General features: G+C 39.8%; 1 protein-coding gene across 1 annotated transcript; it reads left to right on the forward strand.

Annotated features, from left to right (window-relative positions):
- The first annotated feature begins 19,305 nt into the window (after nucleotides 1-19,305).
- MTO1 (Pyridoxal phosphate (PLP)-dependent transferases superfamily protein) lies at nucleotides 19,306-23,705 on the forward strand. The gene is made up of 11 exons (XM_078573467.1): nucleotides 19,306-19,733; nucleotides 19,822-19,925; nucleotides 20,017-20,090; nucleotides 20,780-20,948; nucleotides 21,022-21,081; nucleotides 21,739-21,942; nucleotides 22,026-22,112; nucleotides 22,625-22,732; nucleotides 23,036-23,131; nucleotides 23,218-23,336; nucleotides 23,429-23,705. The coding sequence occupies exons 1-11, from the start codon at nucleotides 19,403-19,405 to the stop codon at nucleotides 23,550-23,552; spliced, it is 1,476 nt and encodes a 491-aa protein (XP_078429593.1). The 5' UTR covers nucleotides 19,306-19,402; the 3' UTR covers nucleotides 23,553-23,705.
- Nucleotides 23,706-24,125: the final 420 nt, after the last annotated feature.

Consider the following 24,125-nt stretch of genomic DNA (forward strand, 5'->3'; position numbering starts at 1 on the left):
ATACATTCAATTGATGAATGACCCAATTTTTAATGACAGCTACAGTTAGAAGAAGTCTCGCAGTTCTATGTTTAATGACTGTAGTAAATGTTTCAAAATAGTCAAAACATTCCTCTTGATTGAAACCTTTAGCCACCAATCTTGCATTATGATGATCAACTTGCCCTTTATCATGAACTTAAGTTTTTTAATCCATTTACATCCTATAACATTCATTATGGGAGACCTAGGAACTAGATCACATGTATTATTTTGGATTAAAGCCATGAACTCAGATTCCATGGCTTTAACCCAAAGTGGATTTTGTGATGCAACTTTATAGCTATTTGGTTCTGTCTTAGGACTAAATATGGTTGAGAGACAAAGGGGACTAGATTTGCTTTTAGCATTTTTTGGTTTACAAAAATAATGCTTATTCTGAAATTATTTTAATGCAGTATGATCAAGTCCAATATCAGCATAAATAATCTTAAATTTATCTAACTCTTGGATCGGGTGGCTCAAAAAGTCTGAATATTCAGGTTGAATTAAGGCTGAATCTTCAGATTTTTCAGGCAAGTGCACATGGTCATGAGGTGACCTGTTAATTGGATCTTTTAAGAACTTGTTTTTGAAACTATTGAGAAAATGATGCACTATGATGTGGTAGGTATCTAGAATTCCACGGGTGGATAATGAGTTGAATGGTTGAGAATCACATGCATCTATTTGAGAATGTGAATACAGAAATGGGTTTTCATCAAAAATCATAACTTCAGAGATGAAACATTTACCTGATTGAAGCGACGAACATCAGAAACAGATGTGCATTCCATTATATCCTAGGAACACACTTCATTCTGACCTAAATGTAACTTTATGAAGAGCATATGTTCATAGGTTAGGATAACAAAGTCACCCAAAAGTTTTGAGGACTACATAATCAGGTGACAGGGAAAACAAATTTTTTTAAGGACATGGGTTTTAAGTATAGGAGTAGGCATGTGGTTTATATGCTACGTAGCTGTGGAAAAAGCCTCATCCCAAAATTTATGTGGAATGGATGCATGGTGTCATAGTGAAAAACCAGTTTCAATTATATGTCTATGCTTCCTCTCAGCTGTTCCATTCTGTTGGGGTGTATGTGGACAAAACACTGAAAGATGCCATGATTTTCTAAGTGATACGTAATTGGTTGAAATTATCCACCCCAACCAGATTGAAAAGCTACAAGTTTAGTCGAGATTTGTCTCTCCATCTTCACTTTGAAATCAATAGAAACTTGAAGTACATCAACCTTTTTAAGAGGATAGAATCATGCATACTTACTCAAATCACCAACAAAAAATATCATAATAAGAAAAACTAAAATGAGATAAAATAGGTGATGGACCCCAAATATCTGAGTGTATTATACTTAAAGCTTTACTAGTCTTTCCATCATATAGATGAAAAGGCAATTTATGACTTTTAGCAATGCAACATGAATCTCAAATGTAGTATCTAATTTTTGTATCCTTAGGGAGCCCATGTTCATTTATCACATTTTGCAAAATTTTAAAATGCAGAGGACAAAGGCGGCTATGCCAGGTTTCAGGTGATGACTCCTCACCTATCAGCATAGTTCATGTAGTTGATGACATTGTCAAGTGGTAGAGACCATCTTTAAGAAGCCTGTGAGTAGTACTTGGCCCGTCATCTTGTCCTTCAACAAGCACTGTGAAGTATGATGCTCAAAAAATATATTATTATCTAATGTTAGTCTTTGAACAGAAAGTAAATTCTTTTTTATGTCTGGAACATGTAAGTTGTTTTTCATTTTAAGATGAACATATCATAAATCAAGGTTTGATGAACCATAAGCCATAATATCCAGACCTAAGCCATTACCTATGTGAAGTTGCTCGGGAATTTAGGTATAAGTTTGAACATGCCATCCTTGAAAGTTTTTTCTGAAGTGTTCTCTGCAGTTATGTACTCTACAGAGTTGACATATTGGTTGAAATCGGTTTTGGCACTCTCTTCCTATATTGAATCTTCCTGTACCTCGTCCTCGATAAGTAGATACATTGACTTGAGCTTGGTTAGCCACAAGTTGAAAGGTATATTCCATAGTTCTATTTCTTTGGGATATCACCTCATCTTCTCCTCTAATCTTGCAAATAACATCTTCAAGGAACATGCCATCAACATGAATGTTTAGGCCCAAAAAAAATGTTTTGTATTCGGGTAGCAATCCTCAAAGAAGATTGAAAATCAGGACCAAATCATCTACTATTTCACCTGAAACTGATAGTTGATCATTGAAACTTATAACTTATTGTTTCCATTGTCTCCCTTTATAATACTCTGAAGTTTGTTATACAGATGGATAATCTTAGATTTATTTGTCATTGCAACACTTTTTCAAATGGCTTTCCATGCCTCTTTTGTTGTGCTTCATCTCACAATACATGGAAGCACATATTCTGAGAGGGATGTCAAGATCAATAAAGGCATGTTGATCTAGTAAAATCAACATTTCGTGATCAAAATTTATCTGGATGTTGCCATTCTCATTCAGAAAAGTTTTTGAGGGAGGATCTTTATCAATGATTTTCCACTACAAGAAATTGTTATGTTTCAGATTTAAAGGAATTGACATACCAAAAGGGAGCATATCTCAGGTAGTTGTGTGCCCCATGATGGTGTTCTGTGGTACTTCTTTGGCTCCTCCAGCTTTAGACATCGACTCTGTCATCTTGATAGTAGGGTCTTGCTCATAGGAAGATGGATCTAATACCATCTGAAAATAACAAGAAGAGCAGGAAGAAGAGATATAGAACAGGAAGAAAATATAGAGAAATGGTGAGAAGAATTTATACTTATAAAACCTATTTTAAACATTATAAAGGATTTCAATTCACAAGAAATTCCCCCGAGGTCAGAAGAACTGGACTCTGTCTTGTGGGACCAGCAGATCTGGGTGAAGGCGAGCCAAGTCCTCTTCCGTGATCCACGTGTCATCCGTCGAAGGTTTGCTCTGCCAATGAAAAAGAAACTTCCGCACCATTCCACCGTCAGTCAAGGTGATTACCTCATCCAGTATAGCCTCGATGTTTTCATGCCATTCGGAAGGTAATGTAGGAGGAGTGGACAAGTCAAACTCGCTCACCGGAAAGTCCATGGGTAGGGATGGGTCTTTTGAAGAGAGAGGTGGGGCTTTTTATTCAACCAAATCCAAAATATTGAAAGTGGCGCTTATCCCCCATGTAGAGGGTATACCAACGGCATAGGCATTCTCCCAAACTCACTTGAGGATCGGGAACGGCCTTGCACTACGAGTGTGAAGCTTGGTAGCCCGCTTGGGAGAAAATCTCTCCGGCCTTACCCTCACCATCACCATGACACCTTCATTAAATTTGCGAAAATGACAGTGCAAATCTGTGTTCTGTTTATATGATGCATTACTACTCGTGATGCGACGATGAATGTCCTCATGCAGAGTTCTAATATGATTAGCAAATGACTCACCATCGTTTGAGACTCTAGCATGCGGTGACATGGGAATTAAATCGGTAGGTTTTCGAGGGGGGTGACCATGAACAATTTCAAAAAGACTCATGCGGCGATTAACAGATGTGTTGTAGGCAAACTTGGCACACGGAATGATAGTGTCCCAAGATTTGAGGTTATCTCCAACCAATGATCGTAATAGATTACCTAGGCATCTATTTATGACTTCGGTTTGACCGTCAATTTGGGGATGAAAAACAGTTGAAAATTTGAGTTTAGTTTCTAAGAGGTGCCAAAGGGTTTTCCAAAAATAACTAGTGAACCGTACATCTCTATCCGATACTATACTTTTTGGAAGACCATGTAGGCAGACAACTTCATTAAAATAGATTTGGGCAACACGTGAAGCATCAGAAGTTTTGGAACAAGCAATAAAATGGGTCATTCTTGAAAAATGATCAACAACTACCATGATGGAATCATGGCGCTTATGAGTGCGGGGAAGGCCCAAGACAATCGATGCTCACGTCATCCCAAGGTTTATGAGGGACCGAAAAGGGAGTATAGAGACCCATATTCTGTTTTACCTGCTTAGCGAGGGCACACACACGACAGTGGGATACAATATTTGCTACGTCTCATTATAGGGAAGGCCAAAAGAATTTATGCTCAACGGATGTAATCGTCTTATCTTGGCCAAAGTGACCACTTAGGCCTCCGGTGTGTATCTCCCAAACAAGAAAGTCTCTGAGGGAAGTTTGTGGGATGCATGGCCGACGGTCCTAGAAAAGGAATCCATTTTCCAGAATTTAGTCCTTGGTTTTTGGATAAGGGCCTTTTCCCAAGGAATGGATGATGGGCGCAAACCCTGGACAATCTATGTAAAGATCCTTTAATTGTTCAAGTCCAATCACTTCGATTTTCATGACATTCAAAAGGTGGATTCGCCTACTTAATGCATCTGCTACTCTATTCTCAACGCCTCTCTTATGTTTTAAGACAAAGATGTAGGACTGGAGATATTCGACCCATTGACCATGCGTAGGATTTAATTTCTGCTGTGAGTGTAGGTATTTCAACGCTTTATGGTCAGAGTAAAGAACAAATTCTTTCGAAAGCAAGTAGTGTCGCCAATTACAAAGCGATTGAACAATTTTTTCATTTAATTTTTCACTAAAGGAGGCAGTGAGATGGTTATCTTGACTCAAGACTCCTCTGATCCCTAAACCGGATGTGTCACATGCGACCTCAAATACCTTAGTAAAGTCGGATAAATGGAGTATGGGTGCCTTTGTCATTTTAATTTTTATATCCTCAAAGGAACTTTGGGCCGATGGAGTCCACTCAAGATGATTTCCCTTAAGGACTCGGTCATTGGTGCCATGATGGTACTGAAGTTTGGAATGAAACGGCGATAGAAAATAGCTAAACCTTGGAAGCTACGTACATCATGGAAATTTCTAGGGGTAGGCCATTGGGTTATAGCGTCGATTTTAGCAGGATCCACGAAGAAACCTTGTGCAGGTAGAATAAACCCAAGGAATGAGACTTGATCAACGAAGAATGAATATTTCTTAGGGTGTGTATATAGTTGTTCAGCCTTTAAAACTTCGCACACTTGGCGTAGGTGTTGCATATGATCAATTCTAGATTTACTATATATGAGTATATCATCAAAGTAAACCACCACAAAATCCCCAAAAAATTGTCTAAGGACATGATTCATCAATCTCTGGAAAGTGCTGGGGACATTTGACAATTCAAAAGGCATGACTTTCCATTCGTATAAGCTATCCTTGATTTTGAAAGTCATTTTCCATTTATCCCCAAGGCGGATTCATACCTGATGATAACCACTTTTTAGATTGATTTTGAAAAGATGACTGAACATGTCATCATATCAAACATATCGTCGATCCAAGGGATTGAAAAACAGAATTTAAAAGTAATTTTATTAATAGCCTTACTATCAATACACATGCGCCAACTCTTGTCTTTTTTTGGTGCTAATAGTGCGGGAACTGCGCATGGACTAAGACTTTCCTGAATGAATCCTTTGTCCAACAAATCTTGGACTTGTCGATGGAGTTCCTTATACTGTGTAGGGTGCATGCAATAGTGGGGAAGATAAGGCAAAGAAGAACCGGGAGTGAAATCTATGGCATGTTGTATGTCGCACATAGGCGGAAGGGAGTTAGTTAAATCCTCTGGGAATAAACTTTCAAATTCTTTCAGTAATTTTGAGATTTCAGGGGGAACAATTGGGAATCATGGCAAGACAGATAGATAGCTCTTTATCTAATTCCTGTTGGAATTGACATCTATTGAGAAGACACAAACCTAAGGACGTCGATTTCTATATAGAAGTCTTAGGAGTTTAAGAGTAGGGGTGCCACGTACTCTTCCTGCCATTGTATATAAAGGAACAAGTGTTGCTTCTACTGTAAAGTTGCACATCATTATCATAGAGCCAAGGACGATCTAAGATAATGCTCCCAACTTTCATGGGTAATACATCACACAAAACATTGTCTTCATATGATTGTATCCTGAGGGGAAGGAGACATTGGTTTTTCACAAGGATCAATGTGGCATCGATCCATGAGACATAATATGGGTGGGGATGATCAATCAACGGCAACCCCAATCGCGAAGTCATGGCATCGGATACTGTGTTGATATAACTGCCACTATCTATGATTATCTTGCACATCTTATCTCTGATTTTAACATAGGTGTAAAATATGGAAGTCCTTACAGCGGAATCTTCAGTGGATGGTTGGGTAAGGGTGCAATGAACAATACCTCTAACTGAATGAAAAGGGTCACCTCGAGGAGGATATGGTGAGCAGTCAGTGATTCCTATGAAGTTTACCAAACCATCGTTGTGCACAAATTTATCCACTACATAGGTCTCCACCTTATATTCTTCCTCATCGATAGGTTGTTCTTCTAAGGTTGGTTCTACATCAATGGACTCATGTCCTATGTGTAAGGCTCGAGAGGGGCACTGGGTGGCTCTATGGCCTCGTCCTTGGCACTTAAACATGTTAAGCTGGATGGGCCGACTTGTGCTGGGTTAGGTTGAATTGGGGCCCTTGCGGTAGAGTCTAGGGAGGAAGAGGTACGACTATTGTGGGGTAATGGAGTGGATGATAGTGGTGTGGGAGCAGGAGCACGGTATTGAGTGGGAGTACGAGTCGGAGTGAGTACATGTGCTGGAAGAGCTAGAGGAGGATTACGAGGAGTTGAGCTGTTGGAGTAGGAAGGATAGGTGTGATCGCTAAGAGCGGGCGGCGACTAATGACAAGGCTACTGTAAAGAGTTTGGCAGAGTTCGAGATCCTCTACAATCTGATAGGCCTTCTCAAGCGTGGCAGCTTTTCGAACAACTCAGTCTCCAAATAAGGATTAAGTCCGGTACTAAATTGGGATATGGCAACTCGTGGGTTCTCCTCAACTCGACACCTCATATAAGATTCTTCGAATTGGGTGATGTATTCCGACACGGGGTGCATACCATATTGAAACTTATGCCATTGATCCAAGAGATTATCTAAATAAGCAACAGGCACATATTTCTCACTCAACTTATCTTTCATTTGGGGCCACGTGTCTATGGGTGTCTCTCGTCGGTTATAGATTGAAAATTTTGGCCTAAAACCCTAATTTCATTTCGGCATATCGAACTTTCTGCCACTCAAGCATATCATACCATTTGAAGTAACTGTTTAGCTTGGATTCCCAATCAAGATATTCCTTAGGGTCTCTAGATCCCTCATAATACGGAACATCAACTTTGACACTCCTCTGAATCTATTGCCAATGATTCTCATGATCCGGATGATGGTGGTTACGAGGTTGTACCCGATCCTCGAGAGGATAGGGATCGTCCTGTTCTGGACGATTCCTATTCCAACCTTGACGTCTATCCTCAAGCAGATAGGGATCATTCCATGGTGGATGATTCCTATCATGACCTGGGATCCTATCCTCAGGTAGATAGTAATCGTCACGGGGTGAACGATTTCTATCATGTCCTAGGTGTCTATCCTTGAGCGGATAGGGATCATTCCGTGGTGGATGATTCCTATCACGTCCCAAGGTTCTATTCTTAGGTTGATAGGATCATCTTGACAATTCATATTGCAACCTGGGGTTCTATCCTCGGGAAGATTCAGATCGTCACGCTCAAGACGAATCTGATCACGACCTTTGGATCTATTCTCAGGCCGATATGGATCATCATTTTCTGGATGGTTTCTATCGTGCTCTTGAGGCCTAAGATCAGGTGGGTACGGGTTGCTGCGATCATGTCGATTCCTATCACGACCGTGAGTTTCTTAATGGTAAGTTCGCCCACTAACCGCATCAATAGAATTAGTTAGACAGTTCTCCATGTTGGTTAGACATGTGTTTACATCACGAAAACCATTTTGGACGTCTAACATGTAATCGACATCCCCACGTGATGGATGGTGGAACATGTGGAGACGAGTCTTGGATAGGAATAGAGGCCTCACGGTTATCTAGGTAAGGATCTGTCATTAGGGCGATGACGAGTTTTCCTGAACAAAGATGCATGCAAATGAAATGAAGATATACGACATCTACGAATGCGGAGTGGGTAGGCTGACATAGGTTAGGCTCTGATACCAAATTGATGCAGGATGACTAGGTGAGGCAGGATGATAGGAGATGCGGGATGATGGGATTGACCGAGTAGGACAATCTAGCTTGAAAAGGGTAGGATAAATTAGACCACAATTCACACGATCGAATTTGAAGATATAAATCTGGTGTAAATACTGATAGTGCAGCCCCTTTCCTCGATCGAGGGGGGAGTACTGTCTTTCAACCACCGTGGTTAAAACAAGTGACAATTTTAATAAATCGAATGGTCGATCACGAGAAGATTCAAAGGCCTAATCAACTAATAGTGAGAAGATTCAAAAGCCAAATCAGCTAATCCAACGGCGGTGGAAAAACAATCGAGGAACACTAGAGGAAGCACATTGACACCAAAGAGGATAGAATTTACCTAGGCACTAGAGCAGTGCGATGTGGCAATACAGGTAATTCTTGATGCATCATTGGCGGGGGCAAGTGACGTGCGCTTCGACAGGGTGTTCTAGATCCAACTACGCGATCAGTTGGTGGGGGGTCAAGGGGGGGTCACCCCCTTGCGGGGTTTGGGGCAGCACCCCGAAACCTAAACGGTAAACGGGGCATGCACTTGCGGAACAAGGCAGGGGCGGGTGGATCTACGTGCAGAGGGCGCGGGTGGGCGGCCTACGCGCGGTGGACGCGGGTAGTGGCTCTGCGCTTGGAGAGCGCAGGAGGACAGTCTGCACGCACGGGCGCGGGCAAGCAGCCTGCGAGCGGTAGGCGCTGGCAAGCTGCCTGCGCGCTGTGGGCGCAGGCGGTTGCTCTGCACGCAGAGGGCGCAGGCGGACGGCATGCGCATAGTAGGCGCGGGTAGGCGGCCTGCGCGCGGAGACAGCCTCCACGCGGCGGACACAGGCGGATGGCTCGGCACGCGGAGGGCACGGACTGGATGATGTATGCACGGCAGACGCGGGCAGATGACCGTGTGCCCAGCGGGCGCAGGAGGTTAATGGTCTTCCCACGAGGACAGCGGCGGTGGCTCGAGAGGGATGACGGCTAGGGCAACTTGCTTTTAGAAGAAGAAACTTCAATTCCAAAAGAAATTCACCAAGTATGTCTTAAAACATTGGCCTATGTATAGGCCTTGGAGGAAAGAGAAAATAAGATAATCGTTAATTTAAACCCTAATATTAATCGACATTGGCGACGTGTCAATGTGTCACGTCAAAGGACAGTTCTGAAGTTGGTGTTGGTGACGTGTCATGACGCGGGACATCTCGTGTAAAGGTAGAGGCACGTGCGGTACTGGTGTGTTGTCGTGGTCGCCATCATTGTCATAACTCATAAGTAAAGTCATTCATTCGTGTTTTTGATTTTGTGTGATTGCATAAGGAGTAGGAATGAACTTGAAATCTAAAAAAATGATGGAACCGTATACCACAAAAAAATCAGTGTACACGTAGATAAGAAGGTGAGAATAGGATAGTTTGGGAATTAATGTAAATATTCTCCCATGCACTAATCTTGAACAAGAGCAATAAGAAAGATAGAAGAGAAGGAGAGAATATTAGAAATAGAAAGTAAGGACAAAGAGAGAGATAGAGGGAGAGGGTGGTGCAAAGACAAGGTTTTAAGATTGTTGTATTTCTCATTCGTCTTAAGTTAAAACATGATTGGTATTTATAATACTCTATTATATACAAATATAGTAAGATTTTCTTTGTTTTAATCATAGCCGTTATAACTGCTTATAACAGCTAGTCTGGATTTAATCATGCCCTTCCATATGTTACCCATTAAAGTTTAATCGTAGCCGTTATAATTGCTAATAATGGTTAGTCTTGATTTAATCCTGACCATCTATTTGTTACTTATCTATTGACCTTCTAAATTTGATCATTTGTATCTTTGATCCAAGATTGTATCCTAGCCACTAATTCTCTTTAACGAGTATAGGGTCTGTGTTACTTTCTTACTGGCTAATCTTTAGTTTCAGTCCTATTGGTTAGCACATACTGCTGACTTGGCGAGTTGCTGACTCCTGGCATTCAATAGTTCATATCGTTGTGGTTGAAGAAACAGCTATATAAGAGAATGCAAGGAGAAGAAAATAACACTGAAAAAAGAAACAATCTTCTGTTGCGAAAGAAAGGAAAAGTTGTGGTGGTCAAGAACTAGTCACATAAAGCCTCTTGGATAGAGGATAAAGAATGATAAAATTGAAATTTTAGTTTTAGAATAAGGAAAGTCAAAAACAAAAAGATAAATAATGCACCCTTTAAAATAAGGCTCCAAGATTTTTTCCAACAATCACCTCCTCAAGGTTAGAGCTGCTTTCACATGTCAAAGGTACCTATTTTGCCTCTTAGTTTGCCAAAATTCACTCTCCCAAGTGATTTGGTGAGAATATCTACATTCTGTTCCTCTCATCCAACATCTTTTGGTATCATCTTATCCTCCACAGATGCTTCAACATAGTGATATCTTACATCAATATACTTTGAAAGATTAAGAAAGACTGGATTCCTTGATAGTTCAATGATGACTTGTTTTTCAAAAAACAATATTCACAAGATTGACCTATACTTTGACCATTTGTTCAATCAGTATGGTCAACTATATACCATGGCATGTGGCATCTGGGAGGGAAATGTATATAGTCTCACGGAAGAGAGAAGCACAATCTCGTGCTTTTGAGCATTCCAATTCACCATGCCCTGCTTGAGAAAAAACACACACTCAGAGGTACCCTTCCAATCATCACAGTCTCCGGTGCAGTTACTATCACTGAGACCAACCAGTCAAAAATTTTGTTCTTTCTCATATTGAATCCCATAATTCACAGTTTTTTTGTGTACCTTAGTCCAGGTTTGACTGCTAGAAGGTGTTCTATGAAGGGATTTTCCAGAAACCAGCTTGAGAAGCCTACTGTGAACAATACGCCAAGCTAGTATGAGTAAAATCACATTGATATCCCATCAAACTTCAAAATTCAGTGGGATTAACAAACTTCCATCTTCATGATGGTTGAACGTAGGCCTAGCCTCAAGTATAGTAAGACAAGGATTGGATTATGACATTTTGAACTTGTTCAAGATACTTAAAGCAAATGCTTTCTCAATCAAACCGATCTTAACTCCAATCTGAGCCACTTTTATAGTATGTTGGTTAAACCAAGGAGATGAAATACTTCAAAAATATAAGAAACTAAAAACTTAAATAATGAAGTAATGAGGCGGTACCTACAAAATTTTAATGATTTTAAGGAAATTAATATGAAGGACCCCAAATAGGAGATAGTGAAAAGAGAGAGATAAAAGATAGATTGAGGAGACAATCGTAAAATCACAAATTTTATAAAGAGATATAGGTACCTGATAAAAATCATTTTATTACGTTAATATGATAACAATCATTTTAGTAGGTTGAAATTTTATTGCTTTAATTTTAATTGTTTTTAATCTGAAAGAAAAGTTTTTGAGTCAGGAACATGATTTTTCCTAAATTGGTTGGCATTTTACTTAAGGAGATATTATTTTTGAAATTAAAATATATATATATATCCAACATTTTTATAAATTAATATTTATTTTTTGTAATTATGTAATGTCTCTTTTACTTTTCCAATCTTTTGAAATTAGAGGAGAGAGAAAAGAAGAGCGCTGAAAATGATCCAAATTCAAATCACAATATCTGAAAATCCAAAAGGAATTTCAGGCTAAAATTTTAGAGTGTAGCTTTCTTTTTCTTACCTTTTTCCATCAATATGGTTGGATCTATAAATGTAAAATTGAATTTTTGTAACAAAAAAATTTAAACTCACTTCTTCATAGAGAGGCAGATTGAAAGATAGTGAAGCTTTGAATGTCCATCAAGGGTGTTCTTGGTGTCGTCAGTTCTTGCAAAAGGTCATCAGAGAAGTGGGGCATCAGGAAAATGCCTTGATCCCAGCAGGGCATAGAGATGTAAGGTTAGTCTCTTGTCATACATTGGTTTCTCTCCTTCACACCCCTTTAGTTAGATATCCATCAATTTATTCTGTGTTAAATGATAACTTAGTCTAAAATTGGGACACAAAAAATCTCACTTTATGAGTCATTGGTCATGGACAACAAGGAAAGTCACTGTTATGATTGCAAGGATGCAAAATCCTATAAAGGATCCGGCCATGGCAGCCACGATGAAAGATGATATTTCAATCAAAGTAACTACAAGGATTACTGTCAATTCAAACCTTGACAATTGACAATGCAGGAGGATGCAGCTAAAATTAAGAGAGAAGCTTCCTCTTAGTACTCTTTTTAATTCAGCTAAAATTTAGTTAGATCCATATAATCCTCTCATCACATAACATATTACCATCGCAATTTTTTGTAAAATTATGACTATTACATTCCATTTCATCCCACTATGACTAAATTCTTGTAAATATCTACATCCCTGTAGACATATACACACCCTTATCTATCTATTCACCTTCTCGTTCCACTATAATCTTTTCACGTCATACTTTCTGTCTCTCTTTTTCTTATTATCATCTCTTATCTGTTATCCTTCATATTAATCATCTTAATCTTATGTGTTATCTTTAATATTTAATATTTTCATATTAAATATTAGCTTTCATGGTATTGAATTCCTAGTCATGGTTCCCTATGTAGACAATCATTACTGATCAATAGCTAGATATATTTATATGAGTAAAGGCTTTTGTAATTTTTTCTGTTAAACTCAAAATTCAGTAACGAGATTAATTAGCAAGCCAAATTTTGAGTTTTTCACACACCCTTGGTGACCTGAATCAACTAGATGGAGAGTTAGGTAGAACACAATTCAGGGAGTCACGCGGATAAATTTAGTAAATTATTTTCTTTAAAGAGCACTCACCATCTCCCCTAAATATCATCCCGCCAGTTTTTACTCAATCAACGATACGAATCATTAAAATGTGACTAGAAAATGTTATTCTAGCCAGACAGTATTATTATCTTCTTGAGTATCCTTCACTTATCTATTATTAAGAACATTAATTTAAAGAGTAGATATATATGTGTTATAATTTCAAAAGTTTAACTACTGACAAAAAATTTATTTAGATTGCCATTTTGCTCTTGTCAACAATTGAGTTGATTCTAAAGAAAAAAAATCATGCATTGGCATATTGTAGAGGTTTCACACAGTTTTTCTATGGTTTGAGTATATCTCTGAGAATGGATGAAGAGAGCGGACATGTTGAATAGGATTTTATCTGAATGTTTGATTAGAATCAAATGACAAATTATTATGTGTTCTTGAGCCCAAAATGTCATCATGGTTCTTTCTGCTCGCACCTGGTACCCCTATAGCGTGAGAGTAAGACATTGTGTATAGAACTGCTTGATGACCAGACATGTAGCTCTGTACACATTCCCCCTACAAGTCTCATGTCAGTCTCACTAGTTCCATAGATCTGATGGCCCATTCTGACAATCCGCTGGCCCAAAATTTATTGAAAAATTATCTATGTTGAGATGTTAAGAATTCTTTCCTCATTAAACACATTTCAGAAAATTCATAAATTTCCAATAAAAATCAGAATGAATCATGGAAATTTTGAGAATATTCTTTGACTGTACGTTTCGTGTTTAATATTTCTATTTAGTCACCTTGAAATAATATAAACAAAGCACTGTATGTTTATTTTAGTGACTTGATTAGAGCATCGATTTGTAAGGTCAAAGCCTGTCATCACCATGGTAAAACCCTTTCAGGTGTATAAATCTTGATTTTCAAAAAGATAGATAATTTTGATTTTAGCATCTTAATCTTCAAAACCCAATCCTTTATGTAGCTCAAATTGAAGAGCTAACTACGAAATAACATTAAAGATGAAATTAACATCAGTATAAGTGGAATCAGTAAGTGAATTTTGAATGTCCAAATATAAATGATTATTCAGCCGACTATATTTTCTAACCAGTCTAAATCATGATAGACCCCCCTCAGTTTGCCACATCCCAATCATACTTGACAGATAGGGACCCAACCAACCGGACTCTGCCAAACCCTAAGCTATCGTTTTCACAAATTCACTTGTTCTCTTCCTCTCTCTCTCTCTCTCTCTCTCTCCTTTCTCTCTCTAGCGCCGTCCATATCCACAAAGGAATATTTTTTATTTGTTGGAGGGCTAATCTTTAGAGAGATGAGAATCAAATGTCGCCATCGTCTGTGCAAGTGACGGTCATCCTGTCGTTTCCTTTAATGTCTGCCTTCCTCCACTTGCCCCACCTAAAAATCTCCTTTTTTACTCTCTTTAGAGTAAGAAAATACTACCGAAGAGTAAAAGAGAGACGCCAGAGAAAGAATAGTAATACAGAGATAAACACCAGTGAGAGAAGATAACGAGATGGAGAGAGAGAGAAGAGTAATAGAGAGATAAACACCAGTGAGAGAAGATAAAGAGATGGAGAGAGAGAAGAGTAATAGAGGGATAAACACCAGTGAGAGAAGATAAAGAGATGGAGAGAGAGAGAAGAGTAATAGAGAGATAAACACCAGTGAGAGAAGATAAAGAGATGGAGAGAGAGAGAGAGAGTAATAAAGAGATAGACACCAGTGAGAGAAGATAAAGAGATGGAGAGAGAGAGAAGAGTAATAGAGATATAGACACCAGAGAGAGAAGATAAAGAGATGGAGAGAGAGAGAAGAGTAATAGAGAGATAAACACCAGTGAGAGAAGACAAAGAGATGGAGAGAGAGAAAGGAGAGTAATAGAGAGACAGACACCAGTGAGAGAAGATAAAGAGATGGAGAGAGAGAGAGAAAGAAGAGTAATAGAGAGGTAGACAACAGTGAGAGAAGATAAAGAGATGGAGAGAGAGAGAGAAAGAAGAGTAATAGAGAGGTAGACAACAGTGAGAGAAGATAAAGAGATGGAGAGAGAGAGAGAGAGAGAGAGAGAGAGAAACAGGATTAATAGAGAGATAGACACCTATGAGGGAGGACAAAGAGATGGAAAGAGAGAGAAAGAAGAGTAATAGAGAGATAGACACCAGTGAGAGAAGATAAAGAGATGGAGAGAGAGAGAAAGAAGTGAGGAGACGTATGTGAGAGAAGAGAAAGAAGACAAAAAACAAGACACATGTCAGCGAGAGAAGATAAAAAGCTAGAGAGAGAGCAGAGAAGATTAAAAAATGACTGAGAGGGAGACCAGCGAGAGAAGATGTGGAAGATAGAGAAGAAAAAAAGATGAGAGGGACAGAGACCAGCGGTAGCAGACAAAGAAGAGAGAGAGAAAAGTGGAAGAAGATGAAAGAAGAGAGATGGAAGAGTAGAGAGAGAGGAGAGAGAATAAGCAGGACGGCGAGAAGCGATTATGCGAGATAAGATATAAGACAGAACAGAGAGCAGAGGAAAAAGAAGAGAGAGGAGAGAGAAAAGAAATGTGAAGTAAAAAAGGGGGAGAGAAGAAATAATAAGCAGAAATTAGAGAGAGAAGAGAAAAAAGAAGAGAGAGAGAGGAAAAAATACGGAGAGAGAGAGAGAGAAAAAGAGGAAAAAAGATGATAGAGAGAAGATAGAAAGATGGTAACAAATAAGAGAGAGACAGAGAAAACAGAGAAAAAAGAAGAGAGAGAATGAATAGCGAAAACAAGAGAGTGAAGAGAGATAGAAAGATGTTAACAAAAAAGAGAGAGACGGAGAAGACAGAAAAAAGAAGAGCGAGAGAGTGAATAGCGAAAACAAGAGAGTGAAGAGAGATAGAAAGATGTTAACAAAAAAGAGAGAGACGGAGAAGACAGAGAAAAAAGAAGAGCGAGAGAGTGAATAGCGAAAACAATAGAGTGAAGAGAGATAGAAAGATGTTAACAAAAAAGAGAGAGACGGAGAAGACAGAGAAAAAAGAAGAGCGAGAGAGTGAATAGCGAAAACAAGAGAGTGAAGAGATATAAAAAAAATTGGGAAAAAATAAGAGAATGGGAATATAGAGGAAAAAAAGAGGAGAGCGAGAAGGAAAAAATAAGAGATGGAGAGCAAAGCGAAATAAAGAAGAAAAAAGAAAATTCAGAAAACGAGAAGCAGAGAGAAGATTAAAAAATAAAAAATAGAGAAGAGGGAATAGAAACAAATACAAAGAAGAGCGGAGAAAAACGAAACAAAAAAGAAGAGAAAAAAAATAAGAGAGATGAGAAAAAATAAGAGAGGGAGAGAGAGTGAAAAAAGAAAAAGGATCAAAGAAGAGAGTGAAGATAGACAAAAAAACAGAGAAAGAGAGAGACACAGAGAAGGCAGAGAGTAAGGGAGAAAGAAGCAGAGGTAAAAAGAAAAGAGAGGGAGCAAAAAAGAGATATTAAATGAAAGAGTGAAGAAAGATGGGAAAATTAAGAGAGAGAATATAGAGAGTCAAAAAAGAAGTGAGAGTGAGAGAAGAAAAAGAAAGATGCAAAATATTAGAACAAATAAGAGAGACAAAGAAGACATGTAAAAACAAAGACATACAGAGAGATGATAAAAGGATGAGAGAGGAGCGGAGAGAAAAGAAGGGAGTGAGAAGAAATAAAAAAGAAAGGAGAAAATTAAGGAGAGAAGAAAGAGGAAAAAACTAAGAGTGAGAGCGAAAAATGAAGAGAGAGAAAAAAGAGGCAAAAATAAGAGGAGAGAGAAGTTGGAGGCAAAAATAACAACAGAGAGGGTGTAAAAAGAAGAGAGAGAAGAAGAGAGTGAAGTGAGAGATGATAGAGGAAAAATAAGAAGACAGGGAAAAAGAAGAGAGAGGGAAAAAGGAGAGAGAGAGAGAGAGAGAGAGAGAAAATGGGAAAAAGAGAGAAGATAGAGGCAAAAATAAGAAGAGGGAGAGAGAGGAAAAAAGGAGAGAGAGAGAGTCAGAAAACGAGAATAAAAAGAGAGAGAAGATAGAGGCAAAAATAAGCAGAAGGAAAGAGGAAAAGAGAGAGAGAGAGAGAGAAAACGAGAATAAAAAAGATGGGAAAACAAGAGAGAAGATAGAGGCAAAAATAAGAAGTGGGAGAGAGAGGAAAAAAGGAGAGAGAGTCAGAAAACGAGAATAAAAAAAGAGAGAGAAGATAGAGCCAAAAATTAGTTGAGGGAGAGGAAAAAAGAAGAGAGAGAGAGAAAACGAGAATACAAAATGTGGGAAAAATAAGAGAGAGAAGATGGAGGCAAAAATACGAAGAGGGAGAGAGATGAAAAAAGGAGAGAGAGAAAACGAGAATAAAAAAAATGAGAAAAATAAGAGAGAGAGAAAATAGAGGCCAAAAAAGAAGAGAGAGAGAGAAAGAAATATAAAAGATGGCAAAAAAGAGAGAAGATAGAGGCAAAAATAAGAAGATAGAGAGGAAAAGAAGAAGAGAGAGAGAGAAAAAGAAGAGAGAGGAAAAGATGGTAAAAGTAAGAAGATAGAGAGGAAAAGGAGAGAGAGAGAGAGAGAGAAAAAAAAAAGATGGGAAAAGAAGAGAAGATAGAGGCAAAAATAAGAAGAGAGAGAAAAAACAAACGAGAGAGAGATACAAAAGATGGGGAAAAAGAGAGAATAGAGAGGTAGAAGTAACAAGATGACAGCGAGAGAGGGGAAAAAAGATGGGAAAAAAGAGATCAGAAGGAGGCAAAAATAATAAGAGAAGAGGAAAAAATAAGAGAGGAAAAGAGATGTAAAAAAATATGGGAAAAATAAGAGAGAAGGTAGAGGCGAAAATAAGAAGAGAGAGATAGACAGATACAGAGAAGAGAGAGAAACGGACAGATTCAGAGAAGAGAGAAAGAGAGGCTGAGTCAGAGAAGAGAGGAAAAAAGAAGAGAGACAGAAACAGAGAGAGAATCAGAGAAGAAGAAGAGAGAGAGTCATAGAAGAGGGACTCCCTTCGGGGATTCAGACAGATCGTTCGAATGTTCGATCGGATTGGCCATTCGAACGATCTAATCCGAACACCAATCTGCCCCGTTCAAATCCGATCCGAACCCGATCTGAGCATCTGTTCGGATCGGATTGTTCGAACAAGGTGGCTGTTCGGATCAAATGTTCAAATAAGATCCGATTCGAACACGTTGTTCGAATCGGATCGGATCGAATGTTCGAATCTGGCGGCGCCAGCGGCCGCCAGCGCCGGCCAGCTGCGCCCAGCGTCCCCCCAGCGCCAGCCAGCGACCATCTACCTGCCGCCAGCGCCGGCCAGCAGCCGCCTGCGCCGGCCAGCGGCCGCCAGCGCAGGCCAGCGGCCGCCTCGCCGGCCAGAGAGTGTCGCTGGCTCCGATGGCCATTTGTTCGAAAGTGTTCGAACTTGTTCGAACAAGGTCGAACAAATGGCAATCGAAAACGAACAACGCAATTTCTTCGTTCGAAACTTTCGATCGAACACGAACAAAGGGGTTTGTTCGATCGAAAGATTCGAACAAATTGTTCGAATCGGCTTGTGTTCGTACGAATCTGTTAATCAAGATTTGGACGATCCGATCCCCGATGCCTAAGAGGGAGCAAAAGAAGAGAGATAAAAAGAGATAGAGAGAGAAATAAGACAGAGAGAGACACAGAGAAGAGAGAAAAAGTAGAGATAGAGAGAGAATATAAGAGAAAGACAGACAGACAGACAGACAAAGAAGAGAGAAAAAATAAGAGAGAGAGAAAGGAAAACAAAGAAGAGAGAGAGAAAGAGAAAGGGAGAGAAAGAAGAGAGAAAGAGAGAGGTACATTCTTAAACAAAGAGAGAGACATACAGACAGAGAAAGAGAAGAGAGAGAAAATAATAGAGAAGCGAAAACAAAGAAGAGAGAGAGATTCTTTAACAAAGAGGGAGACAGACAGACAGACAGAGACAGAGGAGAGAGAGAGAGAGAAAATAAGAGAGAAAGGAAACAAAGAGAGAGAGAGAGAAATGAGAGAAAGAAGAGATAGAAAGAGAGAGGCACATTCTTATAGGAAGAGAGAGAGAGAGACAGACAGACGGAGACAGAGAAGAAAGAGAGAAAGAAGAGATAGAAAGAGAGAGGCACATTCATAGAGGAAGAGAGAGACAGACAGACAGACGGAGACAGAGAAGAAAGAGAGAAAGAAGAGATAGAAAGAGAGAGGCACATTCTTAAAGGAAGAGAGAGGCAGACAGCCAGACAGAGACAGAGAACAAAGAGAGAAATAAGAGAGAAACGAAAAAACAAAGAAGAGAGAGAATGAAAAGATAGAAAGAGAGAGCTGCATTATTAAACAGAGAGAGAGAGAGAAAGAAGAGATATAAAGAGAGGTAGATTTTTAAGGGCCAGGAAAGGAGAGGGTATAGATCCGCGCGCAGAAGAACAAGAAGAACAAGAAGATCAACAAGATCAAGCTTCCAACAATGGCGTCGTCGTCGAGCTGCTGCGCCCTCAATGGCCTACTCCCCTCCTCCGACTCCCCTCCATCTTCCACCCCCTTCAAGAACATCAAGAACATCAAGAACGCCCGCCCCCCCTTCGATCTCCCCCGCACCTTCCTCCTCCGATTTCCCCCAAATTTCGTCCGCCAGCTTAGCACCAAAGCCCGTCGAAATTGCAGCAACATCGGCCTCGCCCACGTCGCCGCCGCTTCCTGGACCAACGATCACCCCTCCGCCGTCGCGATCCCCAGCGTAGAAGCTTCTCCGGCGGCCCCAATCCTCTCCGCCGATGGCAGCCTCACCGTCCACGCGGGTGCCTTGATCCCACCGTTTTTACTTACCCCTTTTGCGATCCGGATTGGGGATTGATTTCTCGGTTGTTCTTCTTCGTTTTCTATCAGGGGAGAGGTTTGGGCGCGGGATCGCCACCGACGGGATCACCACCCCCGTCGTCAACACCTCCGCTTTCTGGTTCAACAACTCCGCCGAGCTCATCGAGTTCAAGGTTCGATCGTCTGCGGATCTTTATCCTTTTTTTCTGATCTGATTGGTTGATTGATTGATTGGTTGATTGGTTGATTGGTTGTTGGGTTCAGGAAGGGAGGCATAAGAGCTTCGAGTATGGGCGGTATGGGAACCCTACGACCACGGCCTTGGAGGAGAAGATGAGGTCTTTTCTTTTTTTTTTCTTTTCTTTTTGGAGAAAAAGAGCAACTTTTTTGCTCTGTTCTTTGCTAATGATCAACTATTGTTAGTATTCGACTGTCCCGTAATTGTTTTTACTTTGTGGATTGGTATTGGTACATCGTGTAGTTCATCCTGTTTTTTTCGAAATAGAAAACCTTTTCTCTGGTCTTTGTTAATAGTCAACTATTATTAATATTTTACTGTGTCAGACTTTTTTACTTGTGGATTGGTGTTAGTATATCGGGTAGTTCATCTTTAAAAAAAAAACTTTCTCTGTTTTTTTGTTAATAGTTAACGATTGTTAATGTTTGACTGTGTCAGAATTTTTTACTTGTGGATTGGTATTAGTATATCAGGTAGTTCATCTTTAAAAAAATGTTTTTTATCTGCTCTTTGTTAATAGTCAACTATTGTTAATATTCGACTGTGTCAGAATTTTTTACTTGTGGGTTGGTATTGGTATACCGGGTAGTTCATATTTTTCTTATTGAAAAAGAACTTTTCCTCTGTTCTTTGTTAATATTTAACTGTGTCAGAATTTTTTACTCGTGGATTGGTATTAGTATATTCGGGGTAGTTCATCTTTTTTGCCACGCCTAACTGCAGAGTTTCCTACTCCTGATATCCACTCTGGCAAGCCATTTAATTTGTTTGATCTTCATTCTTTGACAGCGCGCTGGAGAAGGCAGAATCAACTCTTTTTGTGTCGTCAGGGATGTATGCAAGCGTAGCCGTGTTTGAGGCTTTGGTTCCGCGGGGAGGGCACATCGTTACCACCACAGATTGCTACAGGAAGACTAGGACCTTCATCCAGAACGAGCTCCCAAAGAAGGATATTTCGGTATGGCTTCTTGACTCATAATTCATTGCAATCTTCTTTCTGACTTATTTTGCTCATCTACGTCGATCTTTAGGTCACGGTGATCGATCCCGCAGACATGGACGGCCTTAAGAAGGCGCTTGAAGATCATCGGGTCAGTTCCAAACAATAATCCCTTTCTTCTTCATTATTATAATTATCATCATCATCTTGTTCTCCATCATTATCACGATAGTTCTTTCAAGAAAAATCATTATCATGATAGTCATCTTTATGTCTTCTATCATCATCATCTTCTTCTTCATCATCTTTATTATCATCATCATCTTCTTCTTATCTTTATTCTTTTGCTTCTGCTTCTTCAGTGTCTCCAGCATCATCAGTGGAGACACCTTATTTTTATTCTGGTTACCTTCTTCTTCATCTTCTTTTTCTTATTCTTCTCCTTATGCTTCTGTGTCATCAGTGTTCCCACCATCATGATTATCGTCAGCTTTCTCATTGTCTTTATGAGCACCATTAAAATTCTCCTGCTTGTCCCCACCATCGTGATTACTTCATCTTAATCATTGTCCTCATCGTCATCTTGTTCTTGTTCTTCTTGTTCTTCTTCTTCTCCTGCTTCTGCGTCATCAATGTCCCCATCATCATGATTATCTTCATCTAAATCATTGTCCTTATCAGCATCAGCATCATCACCTTCTTGTTCTTGTTCTTTTTTGTCATTTTCGTTGTTCTCACTATCATCTTCTTTATCCTTGTGATTCTTGTCCTATCTTTGATCTGTATCCTTGGATTGTGATTGGAGCAGGTGTCGGTGTTCTTCACTGAGTCGCCGACGAATCCGCTGTTCAGGTGCGTGGACATTGAGCTGGTTTCAAAGCTCTGCCATGAGCGAGGAGCGCTGGTCTGCATCGATGGGACCTTTGCCTCACCCATCAACCAGAAGGCACTGCCACTGGGGGCTGATCTTGTGTTGCACTCGGCCACCAAGTTCATTGCAGGGCATAATGACGTGGGTTGAAGGAAAACTTTATATTTGCTAATGCTCCCTAATCTTGCCTTAATTTTGGTTAATGTCGCCATCTTTTTCTGAAGGTTATCGCTGGTTGCCTCAGTGGCTCAATGGAGCTGATATCTAAGATTCGTTTGTATCACCACGTTGTTGGTGGCGTTCTCAACCCTGTGAGTTTTTTCTGCTTCTTTCCCTGTTATTTTTCCTTCTCTTTTTTTCTTCTTTTTATGATCTTTGTTCTAATGAACTTGTAATTGATCTTTTCATGATCTGCTGAAAATAGGCGATGCATGCCACTGATTATTTATTTTGGTTTTGCTCAAAATTCTCTCAAAGCTCATTTTGAATTGAAAAAAAGTAAGTGTTATTGGGGGAAAACGCGTTTTTTAGAACGCAACCACATTTCCCCCAAGATCGCTTACCTTTTGCAATGAAAGGTATCAGATAAGATTTGGAGGACACTAAAACCTAATCCCATTTTAAACAAAACTCAATTTCATCTCCGTTATGTTTGGGTTTGAAAAAAACTCTGTAATTTTTTACCTGATGGCCATGCAATCATTTATGTGTTGAGGCTTCATACTGGCTGATCGTAAACAGCAGCCTCTTATGCCTTATATTTTGAAAGCTATTTATGCTCAAATTCCAGGAAATTGATTTTAATTATTTTTTCTTGTCGTAGAATGCCGCATATTTGATTCTCCGGGGTATGAAGACGCTTCATCTCCGCGTGCGGCAGCAGAATCAGACTGCGATGGGGATGGCTCAGTTTTTAGAGGAGCATCCCAAGGTACTGTGAAGGAGAAAGATAGAGAGAGGGAAGCAGAGTGAAACATTTAGAAGATATGAAGAGATAAAGTAAAATGGAGTGACTGAGACATGGAGTAATAGAGCACAAGGTAGAGAGAGAGAGAGTTTTAGAATTAAATAGACAGAAAGGAAGAAAGAGAAAGATATACCAGAGAAAATGTGAGTGAGGTAGAGAGAGAATGATTGACAGGGATATTCAGAGAGAAATTATGGGTTCTGATATCTGAGAAAGAGAAAAGGAAAGGTACTTATGCAAGTGAATGGACTTAAACTTTTTGGGCAGATCCGGCGTGTGTACTATCCTGGGCTGGAGAGCCACCCGGAGCACCACATTGCCCGTCGTCAAATGTCTGGATTTGGTGGCGTCGTCAGCTTTGAGGTACTTTCCCTCTCCTCCAGGACCATCTCTCTCTCTTTCTGTGTTGTAATCTCTCTGATCGTTATATCTCTCTCTAACATCTTCAGGTTGACGGCGATCTGCATGACACCATCAGGTTCATTGACAACCTGAAGATCCCCTACCTCGCCCCCTCTTTCGGCGGCTGCGAGAGCATCGTAGACCAGCCTGCCATCATGTCCTACTGGTAAGTCAGATCATTCTAGAGAGAGAGATAAAGAGAGAGAAAGAAATGGGTAGAGAGGGATTCAATGTTAAGGGGTTTTTTGTGTGAAACAGGGACCTGAGCAGGGAGCAGAGGGAGAAGCATGGTATCAAGGACAACTTGATACGGTTCAGCTTCGGCGTGGAAGATTTTGAGGACTTGAAGGCTGATGTCATTCAAGCCCTGTCATATGTTTAACTAGTGTTCGATTCACCAACTTGATCCTGTGATGGTTTGGTTTGAAGACTTGAGGCTCAGTTAACATTATTCTTGTAAAGTCGGCCTGGCTGTGTTCTTTGTCCTTGGCTGTGCTGCCGACATGAGTGTAAGTCAAGCTCCCTTTTCTCTTTCCATCAATATCTTTTTTCAACCTCTCCCTTCCCTCTCTTTTCTCTCTCTACCGTTTTTGCTTAATCTTCATAATCATTGCTCTCTCTACCTCTTTACTTTTTACCCTTCCATATCATTATCATTCTCTCTATATATAATCATTATTTTAACCATATCTCTCTCTATCTGTGTGTGTGTGTGTGTATCTCTCTCTGTGTCTCTCTCTCTCCTTCTCTTTCTCTTTCTCTGTCTCTCTGTCTCTCTCTCTCTCTCTCTCTCTCTCTCTCTCTCTCTCTCTCTCTCTCTCTCTCTCTCTCTCTCTCTCTCTCTCTCTCTCTCTCTCTCTCTCTCTCTCTGTGTTTACATAAATATCCAACCTACACAATTCTATCTCTGTTTACATGATATGCTCCTATTATTTGAAGTAGACTGAGAGAGTGA

Source organism: Wolffia australiana, chromosome 4 (assembly GCF_029677425.1).
Source record: "Wolffia australiana isolate 7733 chromosome 4, ASM2967742v1".
Classification (NCBI taxonomy): domain Eukaryota; kingdom Viridiplantae; phylum Streptophyta; class Magnoliopsida; order Alismatales; family Araceae; genus Wolffia; species Wolffia australiana.

Excerpts from the sequence above, each read along its gene's own strand:
- MTO1 (XM_078573467.1), top strand. The coding sequence starts at position 19,403 with ATGGCGTCGTCGTCGAGCTGCTGCGCCCTCAATGGCCTACTCCCCTCC. Across the intron at positions 19,734-19,821 it reads CAGCCTCACCGTCCACGCGG|GGGAGAGGTTTGGGCGCGGG; the intron begins GTGCCTTGATCC and ends GTTTTCTATCAG. Across the intron at positions 21,082-21,738 it reads AGGCGCTTGAAGATCATCGG|GTGTCGGTGTTCTTCACTGA; the intron begins GTCAGTTCCAAA and ends TGATTGGAGCAG.